We start from the raw sequence: 13,814 nt of genomic DNA on the forward strand, positions 1-13,814 counted from the left end.
TATGTGTGTATGTGTCTGTGTAGATATAATTCTCTCTCTGCGTGTCTCTCTCTGTGAGTCTATGTATGTGTGAGCTTCTCTTGTGTGTCACTGTATAATGAATGTGTGTGTCTCTCTCTCTCTCTTTCTGTGTGTATGTGACGGTCAGTTTATCTGTCACAGAATTAAAACTTTCATTCCTTTAATAATAAATAAGTAAGTATTCTGACCTATTTTTCAGCAGTGAGAAGTTCTGGAATCTCAAATCACTGAATTCTTCTTTTGTTGTCCTCTTATTGCCCCTGGGATGAGAGAAAATAGATTATAGCTGGAAAGCAGCAAGGAGCTGGAGGGAAAAATTAATGAAGTGCATTCATTCATAGAAACAGCCCCCCCCCAGTCGAATTTGAGTAATTAATGCCTCACACATCTTTCTGACGTTCTCTTTGCATATCTACTGGGGCCAAAAACACATTTAAAGAAACATAATTACTTAAAATCGTGTTTTAGAGCACTGTTCTACAGGACAGGACTGTGGGATGGAGGAAGTGCTCAGGTCAAATTGAAGTGCCCCCAGATCAAGGCTGTCTCTCCCACACCGGTGCCTCACTCATAGCTGTCTTCTTCAAGCTCTGCGAGTCCCTCTGCCTCGTCTATAAAAAGAAGATCATGGATGTCTGCTGTGCAGTTGACAGACTGCTGTTAAGCTACAGTGGGGACAGCGACTTGAGCCTGGCACAAGTCTAGCTGCTTTACTGCATCAGCTGAATTTGAGAAAGTCTAGCAAACTTCATCCCACGGAGAAAGGCAGACTATTTAGCAAGCACAGCTCTGATCCAAGTAATATTTAGGCACTCCACTAAGGCATTTTCCACAAAGAGATTAAATGATTTTAAATTGAGTTAATTTGTTAAAATTCATTAAATACATTTGCTATCATAAGCCATCATTGTTATGCCTCCTGAGCTCATCTCATTAGTCCGATTCGGCATACTCTCTTTTCTCTGCAGACATTCCCTGGGCTTTAGCAAATGCTTCCTGGAGATTTTTTTTTTTTTCTTGGACAATTGCTCCTTGACAACTAGTTAGGTAGCTGATTTAACTTCGCAACCATCTTGTTCTCTCTGCCTAGGTTAACATTGTCCCTTGGTCCTTGACATAGCATGAAGACCTTTCTGAGACATGCCCTTGCCTTTTCTCTTCAGCTTCTGCTTCCATATCAGTTCAATTCCACTTCTGCCAAGCATCCCATCCCCATCCTGACCTTTCAGGCTGCCTCCTTTGTGGTTCCTGGTTGAATTTTTATTTCACCCTTTTATTTACTTGTTTACATTTGTGTGTGTGTGTGTGTGTGCTTGCATATTCATACATGCACACGTGGAGTCCAGAGGTGACCATCAACATCTTTATTTAATGTGTTCATGTACTTATCACACACATAGCATGTGCACAGAAGTCAGAGGACAACTTGAGAGAGTTCGCTTTCTCCTTCCACTAAGCGGCTTCTGGGAATATCAGACTTGGCATCAAGCACCTGCACCCACTGAATATCTTGCCAGTCTCACCAAGGTTGTTTAGTTTTTTTCTGTTTGCTTGTTTGTTTTTTGGTGGGGGGTCAAGTGGGGGCAGGATCTTGCACTGAACGAAGCTCACCATTTCGGCTATTCTGGTGGGCCAAAGAGCTACAGCTACCCTCCCGCCTCTGCCCCTCCCAGAGCTGGGGGTGTCACGGATATGTGCAGCTTTTCCTTGTTTTTACATGGCATCTGAGGATCTGAAGTCAGGTCCTCAATCTTGCACAGCAAACCCTTTACCCACCGAGCCATCTCCCCACCCCTCACTCCTGGTTTAATGTATAGCTTGTCTGCTGAAACCGTTGAGCTTCTGTCTCTACCACTGTGGTGACTTGAAGGTTTGTCTTCCCAGGCCTGGGTTTGTGCCTGACCTGCAGGGGGCCTATGTGGGCATGTGGAAATGCACACAGGACTTCCAGCCTCTAGGAGAAAGCTCTGGATCACCTAAGCTTCCCTCCCCACCTGGTATCTTGTGTGCACACTACAAGATACAACATGGTAAGTGCACTGTGCAGGAGATTGTCACTGTGGAACTTGGCCCTTTAGAAGCTGACAGTGCTAGTTCATGAGTTCAATTACTTGTTCCAATTTCCCCCTGTATTCAAAAATGATTGTATGATTGCATTATTCTTTGTATCTTTCAATTTTATTATTCTTTTTTTTTTCTTCTGAGTAAAACTGATTCATAAATCTAACTTACATGTTGAAGTTTCTTCTAAGTTCTGGACATGAATGACCAGGTTTTTTCTAGATTTTTCTAGATCTTCTGTGTCCTTCAACAGACCCAGGCCTTCATCCTTGGGAGGCTCCATTGCACATGACTTAATTTTCAAATGAGCATCCTGGGTACTGACTGTGGGTGTTTCCTCCATCCCCTCCACTCATTGCCACCTTGTGGAATTGTTACCAGATCCTAACACTTAGCTCCCAAATGGCCTTTCAGTTCTGGACCTTCTTCTTTACTCTCATAATAAGCAAGTCTCAGTTTTAATTTTGCTTTTCATATCTCTGGCTCAACCTCTAGTATCTATCCTTTCATCTACCCTCTTATCCACCCTTTCATCTTTTTTTCTTTGCTTCCTGGGCTCTAACCCATCTTCAGAGTCACTACAATAAGTATCTTTCTATGTATCAAAACACCATCAAATACCAGCCCTCCTACATACACCTTAAAAATCTCACCTACCCAAGATCACTGCCTCTGCAGGAAAAAAAAAATCCAAATATTCAACCACAATAGCCAAGATTCCTGTCCAAGAGTCCTCAAAGCCACTGCCATAACTTTATTCTCTAACTGTCCTCTTTGCTAGGTCCCATGCTGTGGCCTCTGAGCTGCCCCTTCTCATATTTCCGCAGCCTAGATCAGATTAGCTTGTTTCTTCTGTATCTGAAAATACATTCTTCAAGGCCAAGTTCCAATACATCTTCTTTCTGAGTTCCTCCAGCTATTGCTCCCTCTGAATTCTTTTGATACTCCTACTTTGTCATCTGTTTGTAAATTCATTTAGTCGTTTACTCAGCAAATAGCTGCTAGATTCTTTCTTTTTTATTTTTTATTATGATTTTCTTTTCTACAATTTATTCACTTTACATCCTGATTGTAGCCCCTTCCCTCATCTTCTGTGGGTCTCACCCTCCCTCTCCAATACCCTCCCTCCCTCTCCTAAACCCTCCCTTCCTTTCCTATACTCTCCCTCCCTCTTCTATCTGTCTAAGGAAATAACTAAAGAAGACAGCAGGAAAGTGTGCATGAAGCTTTTCTTACAGGTGGAGAGCAGGCCTTAACTGACTAAACAATGAAGAGCGACCTGAGTGTGCCCATTGGGGCTCACTTCCTCACTGAGTAGCTCCTATCCTGAGGGTGGGGCATATCCCGGGGATCTCTCCTAGAGCATAGGCTGAGTTGCCCCCACCTGCTTTCAAGAATGCTTGGATGATGACTAATATATTCACAGATAACAAATAGGTAAACCATCTGCCAGTGTTCATATGCAACATTGAAGTATTTTTATTGCACAGAGTCTTCTGTGACTAGAAGACTCTGATTGGTCCCTGCACTGAGCAAAATGTCCTGTTTCATCCTTCCTCTGGGTCATGAGCATCAGTTCCTAGCTCTGACAGTCCACACAACACTCTGGTTTTCAGCGAGCTGATCTCTTTCTTAGCTTTGCAGGAAAATGAGGAAGCAGCAGGCTGAGAATGGAGATTTGGCTGCAGACAAGCATGGTTGGTGGCACTGCAGCTACTACATGTCCAGTGAGGGGCCAGTCTCTTGCCCAGGTGTCCATGTGTGGTGGAGGAGGCCAGGGCAAATGACTGCCACTGCTCAGGCCATCCCAGGGTGAAAGCTGAGAGGCACAAGAAGGGCAGGGTTGGGAGAGGAGGGTGGAAAATGGGAGGAGTACCCTTACTGCAGAGGGTTAGTCAAGGCAGATAGTAACAAGCCTGGAAAACAAAGGGCTATCTGCCTTGCATGGCAAGTAGTTAAAGTTTGTTTTTATAACTCCCTGGGAGTACATGGGGTCATTAATAGGCTTCCTCCCTACCAGGCCTCTTTCTGTCTTAAATCACTCCTTAGAGCTCAGAGTTTTAGACACACACACCAAACACGCCAACAACAAAATAGCTATAAAAATAAAGTCTCAGATAGCCTAGAAAATGTTATCACACCATTGCAAAAATGTTTGTTTTGCATTCAGAAGTTGTCTGACCTTGGACAGGCTTGGACACTGAAACTTAGAACGTTGGCACTGCTTATAGTAATCTTAGGAGTAGATGTGCACCCTGTTAAAGGCCTCAGTCACTCCAGCTAAACTCCGTGGAGGTCACCCAGAGCACCCCACCAAAGTAGAAAAATAAATCACTTCTGCATTCTTAAGCTGCTGGTCTATTAGCTTGTCACTGACTCTTTAACTGTCCCCCAGGGAAGGAAGCCAGACTAGGTTGTTATACACAGGCTCTGCATGCTCCAGAAAAGCTGGAGGTGCCACAGCCTTGCAAGAAAACAGGTACAGAGTCAGGGGATCAACCAGTGAATTTAATGGCAGTCACCACCCACTCTGCGGAAATGTATGTTACTCACATACTACCCAGCTCAGCTTCCCTTCCGGCTACCAACTCTCACCCTAGATTCAATACTTTTTGGCTAGACTACCTTTGACCTTCTCTGCCCCCTTGAGTCTTCCCCCTGCATCATTGTGCATTTGGGGTTCATCTCATATTTCTTTACAACCTGTGCTGATTTCAATAAGAACGGCCCTCACAGACACATATATTTGAATGCATAGTCACTGGGGAGTGGAATTCTTTGAAAAGATTAGAAGGTGTGGCCTTTTGGGAGTAGGTGTGGCCTTGTTGGAGGAAGTGTGTCACAGGGAGGTGGGTTTTGAGGTTTTAAAAGGCCCAGGCGCTCCCTGCTTCTCTTTGCCTGCTTGTTCTCATTCTCACTAGCAAAACTATTCCTTCACTAGCATTAGAGCTTACTTCTTCAGGATTCTGGCCTATACTGATGACTGGCTGAAACATCCTGTCTCGTGAATCAAATGGCTAACTGGATTCTTGAAACTTTTGCTAGTTGACAGCTTGTTGAACCACATCCTGTAAACCATTCTAATAAACTCCTTTTCTCTCTCTATAGGTTCATTCTACCACCTTTCTTTATGTTTCATTCTTTCCTTATATTTCTTTCTTTTGCAGATTCTCATTACTGTAGGATTACCCTAGCAGAAGCCACTTGCGTGTAGGGGACTCAGTATGAGCCAATTGTCATGACATGTGGCAGGCACCACAATGTCTGTGTTTGGGGGACCTGGGTGTGTGAGTGGAGAAAGGGATAACTCAAGGTGTAATTAAGTTAAGGACATTGCTTTATCGTGCATGTGAAATTTCCCCCACAGGTCCATGTGTCGGAAGTCCTGGAGCCCAGTTGGCAGGAGAGAGAGGGCATCTGGAATGCAGCTGGGAAAAGTGGGTCATGGCAGAGCAATCTTGGGGTTACTTAGGCTTAGTCTCACTCATTATCTACTTTCTGCCTCCTAACCACAGGGACACAATGTCACTAGCTACCCCACTCTCCTGCTGTCACGCCTTCTCTGTCAGGTGGCTTTTCTCTTAACCTACTTAAAGTTGGTTCTTAGTGCTTTGTCCATTTGAGGTTAAAGTTACTCCTTTACATTGATATAATAGACTGTTCAACCAGGCATAAAGTGTGAGTATCAGTTACCCAGATATGAGGCCACACCCCAGATCTCTTACATAGTTTATTTAACTGTGGAGTTATTTCCTTTTGTATCTCTTGTTTTTTTTTTTTTTTAACTTATTGTTTTATAAAGAAAAGGGTACACAGCAAAGCACCTTTTAAATTGAGACAAAAAAGATTAAAGAAAGAAAAGACCTTTTGCCAACATGGGCTTTTCCTGGAGTGAAACTGAATTGTACAATTATTTTCATCTTGTAGCCTTTTCTATCCTTGGGGCTGTGCCCTGGATGGTGTTCCCAAGGGAATCTGGCTTTCTTCTAATGCAGGGACTGTATCACTGTTAGTCGGTTTAATTGCTCAATATTTTTGCAGGTAAATTAAATTCTGTTTTTCATTGTGTTCTTTACAGCGGGAACAGTGTCCTTGTCCACTAATGTTACCCCCATGCTAAAGCTAATATCCTTGTCCTTAACTTGGAGTTCCTTCCCAATGTCTACTAAATGACTTCAAGTGTTCCAGCAAAGTTCTATACAGCTTCAGCAGACCAGAACACATCTTTCCATGTCACGATGTGTTCAGAATTTCTTTGTCACCACTCTTCTTGGTTACTTTGAGACCCTCATCTCTCATGATAACTTAAAAAAAAATAATGACACTCTTATGTTGCTTGTTGACTATGAGCATTGGACAGCCTTGGTACATATTGTGTTTGGTAGAAACCAGTCTTTCTTCCCATGCTTACAAACATGCATCGTTGAGCCCAAACCTCTGATATAAACAACAACAACAATAAAAAAAACCCATAATCAATGTCCCAAGTATTCAAATATGGGGGAAGGCATTTTTCCACGAGCAGCAATGTCTCCTGGAATCTCAGTGTGTGACTTACCTAACCAGAATATCAAGCTTCCCAGAGCTGCAGCTTTCACCTGGCCACTGGTACTCTATTATCCCAGCATAGCCACCAGACTTTCTCTGTCCACACACAGGATTTCCCTCTTCTCCATATAGTCCATGATGTGGAGGGAAGACCACAGTGGAGCAATCAGAAAAGCCCTGCATCTCTGATGTCAGCCTCATTCAGAAAGCATTCCCCAATCAGAAAAGCAGTGGCTTTTTTCCACCCAAAGCGTAGAACAGCAAAATGTCAGAATCAAACAAGTTAGCTGCCATCCCACACTGCTACTGAGATGCTGTCATTTGCATGGCAGGAGCTGTATAATAAAAAATGACAAGCGTTGTAGCTCCTCTTAACCACCCTCACTGCACAAAGGGGAACTACATACAGAGTGCACATTCCCCTCCACCTGGGACTGAACACTGACCAGTCTGGACCACCTTCATTGCATTCTGGGTAACTGCACATACTGGCTCACCTAACCATCCAGCACTGAACACCGATCAGTCTAGACTGCCGTCATTGCGAGCTTGGGAACTGCACACACAGTGGCTCACACTAACAAAATGAGGATTCACGAAGATGCAGCCCCCTTACAGCCCATTGTCATATGTAGACAATCTTCAGTTGCTGCCACACTCACTGTTGTTACAGCGTGCCTAGTAATATTGTACATTTTCTTACTCTGGTCTTTCACCATGTAGCAAACAACCTACTCCACTGGAGCCTTTCTATTCCCTTAGGAAGTCCGTGAGATTTTCTTTCTTAGAATTTCCCAAGGGGTTACCCCTTTTTTTAGGCAATGTGTCAAGTCTCTTATTGTTGAAATTGGCTAAGGCTTGCACACACCCAGAGAAAAATTCTATAAATTAAAGTGTTCAAGCTATCTTTTTGGGAAAGCTTCTAGAATCTTCTCAAAGACAACTGAAATCCAACTTTTCAGGATGAGAGGCACAAAGTTCACTGGGCCAATGGATGACTTCTTATTTTATTTTGTTTATTTATTTATTTTTCTTTCTATGTAGCCTTGGATATCCTAGAATAAGGCTGGCCTTGGACTCAGAGAGACCCTCCTACCTCTACTGGAATTAAAAGTATGTGACACTAATTGGCATTATCAACAAACTTCCCAACTCAGAGCATGATAACTCTGCTGTAAGGAAGCATGTGACTTTTGAAAAGACATGGTGACTGTTTGGGTCCCTGTAAAAGATTCTGAAAATACCCTGCCTTTTCATTACCCAAGAATCAAGCAATGTCTCCCCTCTCCCTTCCAGGCCAACAAGCCACTGGGGAGGTAGAGGGAAGCTTCTTCTTGGTGTCTGCCCCTTTGGTCATTGTTCCCATGATAAACCTTTCTCTTTCTGCAAAACCCTAATGTACAGCACTGTTTTCTGCTCAGGTCAGGCAGCGAGCCCTTTCTGGATATCATTGGTCAAGATTTTACTATCGCTATCTGTGCGCTTTAGTGAGCTCACATTACATTTTGATTGTTTCTTAGAAACTGCATCCTGGACTAGTGTTTGGTGACCACCTAACATTACCACAAGCTGAGCGTGTAAAGAATGCAGTCAGCAACTCAGGTTTTCTCCTTTGAGGCTGTAGCCAAGGGGTGAGCTGGAGCTGGTTCTCATCTGAAAGCTCATCTGGGAAGGGTTTGCTTCTCAGCACATTTGATGTGTGATAGGATGTAGTTTCTTTCAGCCTGTTAGACTAAGGCTCTTACTTATTTACCAGATGTTGGTTGGAGTTTGCCCTGTACTCTTGTCATGTGGGTCTCCCTGACTTGGTGGGTGACTGCATGTCAAAGCTTTATTATATTTACTACTCCAATCTGTATTTTTGTTTCTGTCCACAGTTCCTTAGCATTTCTTATGTGACTAGAGCAGTGGATCTGTTAAAAAATTTGCCCTTTGGCTTCTGGCTCCTCAGGCAGCTTTAGAACAGGTAGGAGGCCTGGTGGTGTCTTTGTTTTTCATAATAAGGGTTTATGTTAATGAAGCAGTTTTGGAAATTTTCTAGTTTAGATGACCACCTAGTAGGGCATGTGGCTGGTTGCCAGGGAAACCAACCATATGACTGAAGGGTTGGAAATTATAGCTCCATTTCTCAACCTGGGAAGGAAAGGGCCTGAAAACTCAACTAATTAAAAATGGCCACCAGTTAGTCTGTTATGCCTAAAGTAATGAAATTTCCATAAGTACCAATAACACAGTTCAGAGAGTGAGCAGGTTGGTAAATGAGGTCATACCCACGGGCCTGATGGTGGCACATCCCAGCTCCACAAAACAGAAGTTGCTGTGCATGAGACTACTCTATAATCTACCCTGCATATGCCTTCATCTGACTCCATGTTTGTAGTCTTGAAAATATCCTTTGTGAAAAATGGGCACATGTATGTAAGGGGCTTCCCTGAGTTCTGTGAGCTGTTTTAGTAGATTAATTGAACCCAGAGTCGACATCGTGGGTACACCAATTTATAGCTGGTCGCAACCTGAAGCTTAGTGCTAGCCTGTGAAATGAGGCAGTCTTTAGAAACTAAGCCCTCAACCTGCAAGATCAGATGCTGCTCTCTACATGGCCGGGTTAGAATCAAACGTGGGGAGCAGCTGCAGGCACAGCTGGAGTTGCTAGAGAATTGAACTGATTACATGTTGTATGTAGAAACAGCCCCCTCCCCATACACCGTTGGGGGAGTCACACGTATTGTGCTGAGCAAGTGTGTAAAGAAGCAAGAGTAGGCATCTGCCCTGCTCATACCTGAAGGCAAGGAATTGCACAGAGAGGGCATGCTCCAGGAAGTGGAGACGCTTGTGAAAATTTTAGTCCATTTGCTCTACATGGTGCTTACACTGCAGCGACACAGGAGTGGACATGCCACTTGAACAACCCTGGGGTCGTATAAGAACATAAGCCCAATCAGCTCGGATCTTCTGCAGCCCACTTCCTAACAATCTACATTTTCTGTACCTGTGAGGCCAAGTTTCACCAGGTTTTCAAGGCAGGGCCCAGCAAATATCAGAACAGCCTGGCTCTCCAACCTCCAGCTCTTGCATGTGAGATCTAGTGTGATAACTAGTGCCTGCACTTCTAGGACCCTTGAAATAGTAACCCCAGTAGTTGCTAGAAACATCCAAGTGCTAGATTCTCCTTTTGTTCTCTCCATTGAGTCCTTAGGCAGTAACAGAGGTATGTGTGAACTTCCTCCAAGGATAAACTCCCCCCCCCCCCAGCTCCATCTAAGCACAGAAAGTGCTTAGTGTTTTCTTGAGCATCCATGCTAATCTCAGGCTTTGGGATGGCATTCACCAGGCCATAGGTGCCCTAATTGCCCACACGCTCCCATTATCTAGCTCAAAAAAGGTGGAGAGTTGCACAGCCAACTTCTCATCATTTTTTCCCTGTGTATTTGTATCAAGTACGGTTATTTATTTTTTCCAATTTTAAAGTAATTACTGTACTGCCTCCATGTATGTCTGCATGAGGCTGTCAGGTCCTCTGGAACTGGAATTACAGACAGTTGTTAACTGCCAGGTGGATGCTGGGAATTGAACCCTGCTCCTTCGGAAGGGCAGCCAGTGCTCTTAACAACCGAGCCATTTTTCCAGGACTTATTTTTTTCAATATTTCTTTTATTTTAAATCATGTGCACATGTGTGTCTATGTGCAGATAGGTGAATGTGCGTTCAGGTGCATACACAGATCAGAAGTGGTGCGTCCTCTGGAGCCGGAGTCACAGATGTGATCTGCCTGACTGGGTGTTAGTTAGGACCTGAACCTAAGTCCTCAGCAGTATCAGCACACTCCTAACACCCAAGTCATCTCTCCCACCCCTTAAATACATGGACACAGTGCATTCTCCCAAGTTCATGAAGCCCTACCATTCACGTCTTACTATCTCATATTCTTCTGTTAGTCGACTGGACCCTGAAAACATAGTTGGTGGTCTTCAGAAAAAAGCAGGAGAGAAAACTCTAATTGATAATGAATTGGCTACAGTGAGAGACTTTGATTTTTACCCCTCTTCTATTTATTATTTCCACCTTTTATGACGTGATGGCTGATTTTATGTGACAACTCAACTTGGCCACGGTGTCTAGATGCTACTGTGAAGGTGTTTTGTTTTGTTTTTCATTGTAATTAACATTCCCAACCTCGCAGTGGACTCTGAGTCCAGCAGGTTATTCAAGTAATGTGCCTCACCCTCTAAATGCTGAAGGCCCTAAGAGCAAAGTCAATTTTCTTGAGCACTATGTTTGGATCTGGAATGACCTAAGTGCTAATGTATTCACCACCACCTCTGAGGCTCCTGGAAGACAGGGGAACCCATAAGGACCTAGAGGGCTGTCCTTGGGAGTTGACATTGAAGGAGGATATCATGACCCCACCCTTTTCCTGTTTCTCTCTGCTTCCCAGTCCTGAGGAAATTAACAGATCCCCTTTTGTTGGGTGCTCCTGCCATGATGTACTGACCTGTCACAGGTCCAAGCAGTGATGCCAAGTGGGTGATTGATGACTGATTCATCTGAAACCATCAGCCTCAATAAGCCATTCCTCCTGGTAAGTTGATCTCATTTATTTTGTTACAGTGACAGAAAGCTGATTGACATGCTAAAGAAGACGTTTTTACCAAAACTGTCACAAAAAAACTGCCACTCACCAACCTGATGTCCTGAGAAATTTGGATTCAAGATGACACTATCAATTGTTACCTAAATCTCCAAGTACAAGACAGGCTGGCAATCCTAGGCTTGTCACCTTCCACAAGCTTGGGTGCCAATCCATAGTGATCTTTGATTCTGTCATTATGTTTATTACCTGCTATTATTATCATCATCACCACCACACCTCCATCCTCATCATCTCTAACTATGTATCTCTATCTCTACATACATTTACATCTCTACATATCTACATCTTGAAGATTCATCCATTGGAAACTGCATTCAGGCAGAGAGAGGAACCGTATCACCAGACAGTAAACAGCTGTCCTCCTACACATATTGCTCTTTGTGAGCTGATTGCATCCTCACCCTCAGAGTAGACACTCATCTTGTCCCCGTTTTGCAGAAGTAGAAACCAAAACCCATGGCTTCTACTTATCACTGAAATCCTGTAGTTATATACCTCTTCCCTTAAAATCTGTGGCTCCCTTGCATAGAGCCCTAACCACATGAGGAGTGGGATGGAGTGGCAGATAGGACATCTGAGAGTTGTGAAAGGACCTCTGCTGGAAAATCACAATCCATCAGAAATGGGAGCAGTCCCTGATCTGCCTAGGAATAGAGTTAGAGCAGAGAGTGTGAGTAAATAATTCCACTCTAAGCTAAATTCCTGTTTTGAAACAGCTTCGAGTTTGGGGGTATTACTCAGTGGTCCATCTGTGCTGATTACATCCACAGTCTGGGCTATGATCTGAGGGACAGCCAGATAAAAGGGAGTAAGAGATTAGTTGTGTAACACAGCCCAGAGCCCTAACTGTTCTACTGACCTGTGTCATCTCAGTTTATTAGTTCAATAATTCTGGGTCCTGTTACCTTACCTTTAAAGCCAGGGGATGGGCCAGGTGTGATGGCACCTGTCTAAGCACTTGGGAGGCGTTGGCAGGTGGATTTCTGTGATCCTAAGGTCAACTTAGTCTACATAGTGAGCTCTGTCTCAACAAACCAACAAACAAGCAAAACATAAAACAAAGCCAGGAAATGGGGCTAATTGTATTATTTATAATAGATAGCTATCAATCATGTCAATATCAGACTATGCTCCTGGCCCTGATTTAAACAGAGAAAGAATAAGAATCCAGATTCATAAGAAGTTGGATGAGGTAGAAAAGTCCCAACACCCTTTTCTAAGAGGGGTGTGTAAAGTAATTTGCTGAGAACTCAGCAGCATTAGTTAGCTCAAGTGTCCCCAGATTACCAAAGTTTCCTTGACCTTTTATTCAGACTAAAAAGCTCCTTTATTGATCTTGACATTAATCCTTTTCTACTCAGTGATCCTCCACAAATTTCTCAATCATTAATTTCACCTCTCTCGATTTATTTTACAACCCACATGCCAGGGAAGTGGAACCTATTGGTGGCCCTAAACATAGTGAGTTGAAGCATTCTTTGATATCTTTTCTGGCTGTGAATCTCTTTTCTTCTACTCCCTTTGCTCATCTCTAATTTTAGTCTTCTCAGTCATCGAGTCTTTCTAATAACCTATAGCTGAATGTACAATGCTTAGTCTATCAGCTAGGATGGTGCTTGCTCTTTGTAGTGATGACTGTCATGATTCTCAAGATCCTATTCCTAGCCCAGATCTGACATCTCCCCTCTAAGTCTCAGAGTCAAGGGAAGACAGCATCCTTTAAGTCTGAAGATTTTTCTCAGCTGAACTGAAATGGAAAGCAAATCTTAGTGCCCTTCTCTAGCCAAATATTTTCTGATTAGTGACTAAGATGAGTATTGGATTACCGCTTGTCTGAGCCCATTCATGCTGCTCTAACAAACTATCAGCCTAGGGTTTTAAACAATGAACATTTATTGTGATAACAATGAAATGTATTAGATGCTATCTTTCTTCTGAGAGAAGAGGGTTAGGCTACTTAAGCTCTTTTCACACTCACTTGAAGGTACAAAATGAGATGGGTCGGAAATTAGGAAGTTTGCATTAAGTGTCAGGAGGTAGCTCTCTCTTCGGACTTGCTTCCTTCCCCACAAATATGCTTTCTCTAGTTTCCCTGACTCAGAGAGATCCTTGTGTTCTCTGTAGAAAGGAGTCAGGTCTCAGTTCTTAGCATTTTTCACCTGCATAAGTCATCCTTTGTAATATCTCCCACCCTTACCTCTGGGACTGCCAGTATTAGGGCCTCTTGCTATCTTCTCCTACAGAAGAGCAGTAAAGGAAATGCTTGTCCAGGAGAAAATAAACTGTCAGGGACAGGAACCTCTCCTACTTCCTGTTTAATAAGGCAAAGAGTAGGTCTAGAATGTTCTAGACTACATCAGCTTTGCTTCTGGGATACAGGGATGCAGCAGAAGGAGGTGCCTGAACTTAACTCTTCTCTTCCTAGAGTCAGGTCCTGAAAGATATCTCTGAGCCCAGAGCTGGAGAAAGGTATGTGTCACCTTCTCATGTCAGAACTCACAAACTAAAAGGGAAATGAGCTGCTGACTAAACC

General features: G+C 43.4%; 1 protein-coding gene across 1 annotated transcript in view; it reads right to left on the bottom strand.

Annotated features, from left to right (window-relative positions):
- The window catches only part of Clnk (cytokine dependent hematopoietic cell linker), a 167,753-nt gene that overhangs the window by 86,682 nt on the left and 67,257 nt on the right, over positions 1-13,814 (bottom strand). The window contains exon 3 of the mRNA XM_055624067.1: positions 210-281. Coding sequence (XP_055480042.1) covers positions 210-281 — 72 coding nt within the window. The remainder of the gene's footprint in view (positions 1-209; positions 282-13,814) is intronic.

Source organism: Psammomys obesus, unplaced genomic scaffold, assembly GCF_907164565.1.
Source record: "Psammomys obesus unplaced genomic scaffold, mPsaObe1.curated_primary_1811, whole genome shotgun sequence".
NCBI classification, from domain to species: Eukaryota; Metazoa; Chordata; class Mammalia; order Rodentia; family Muridae; genus Psammomys; species Psammomys obesus.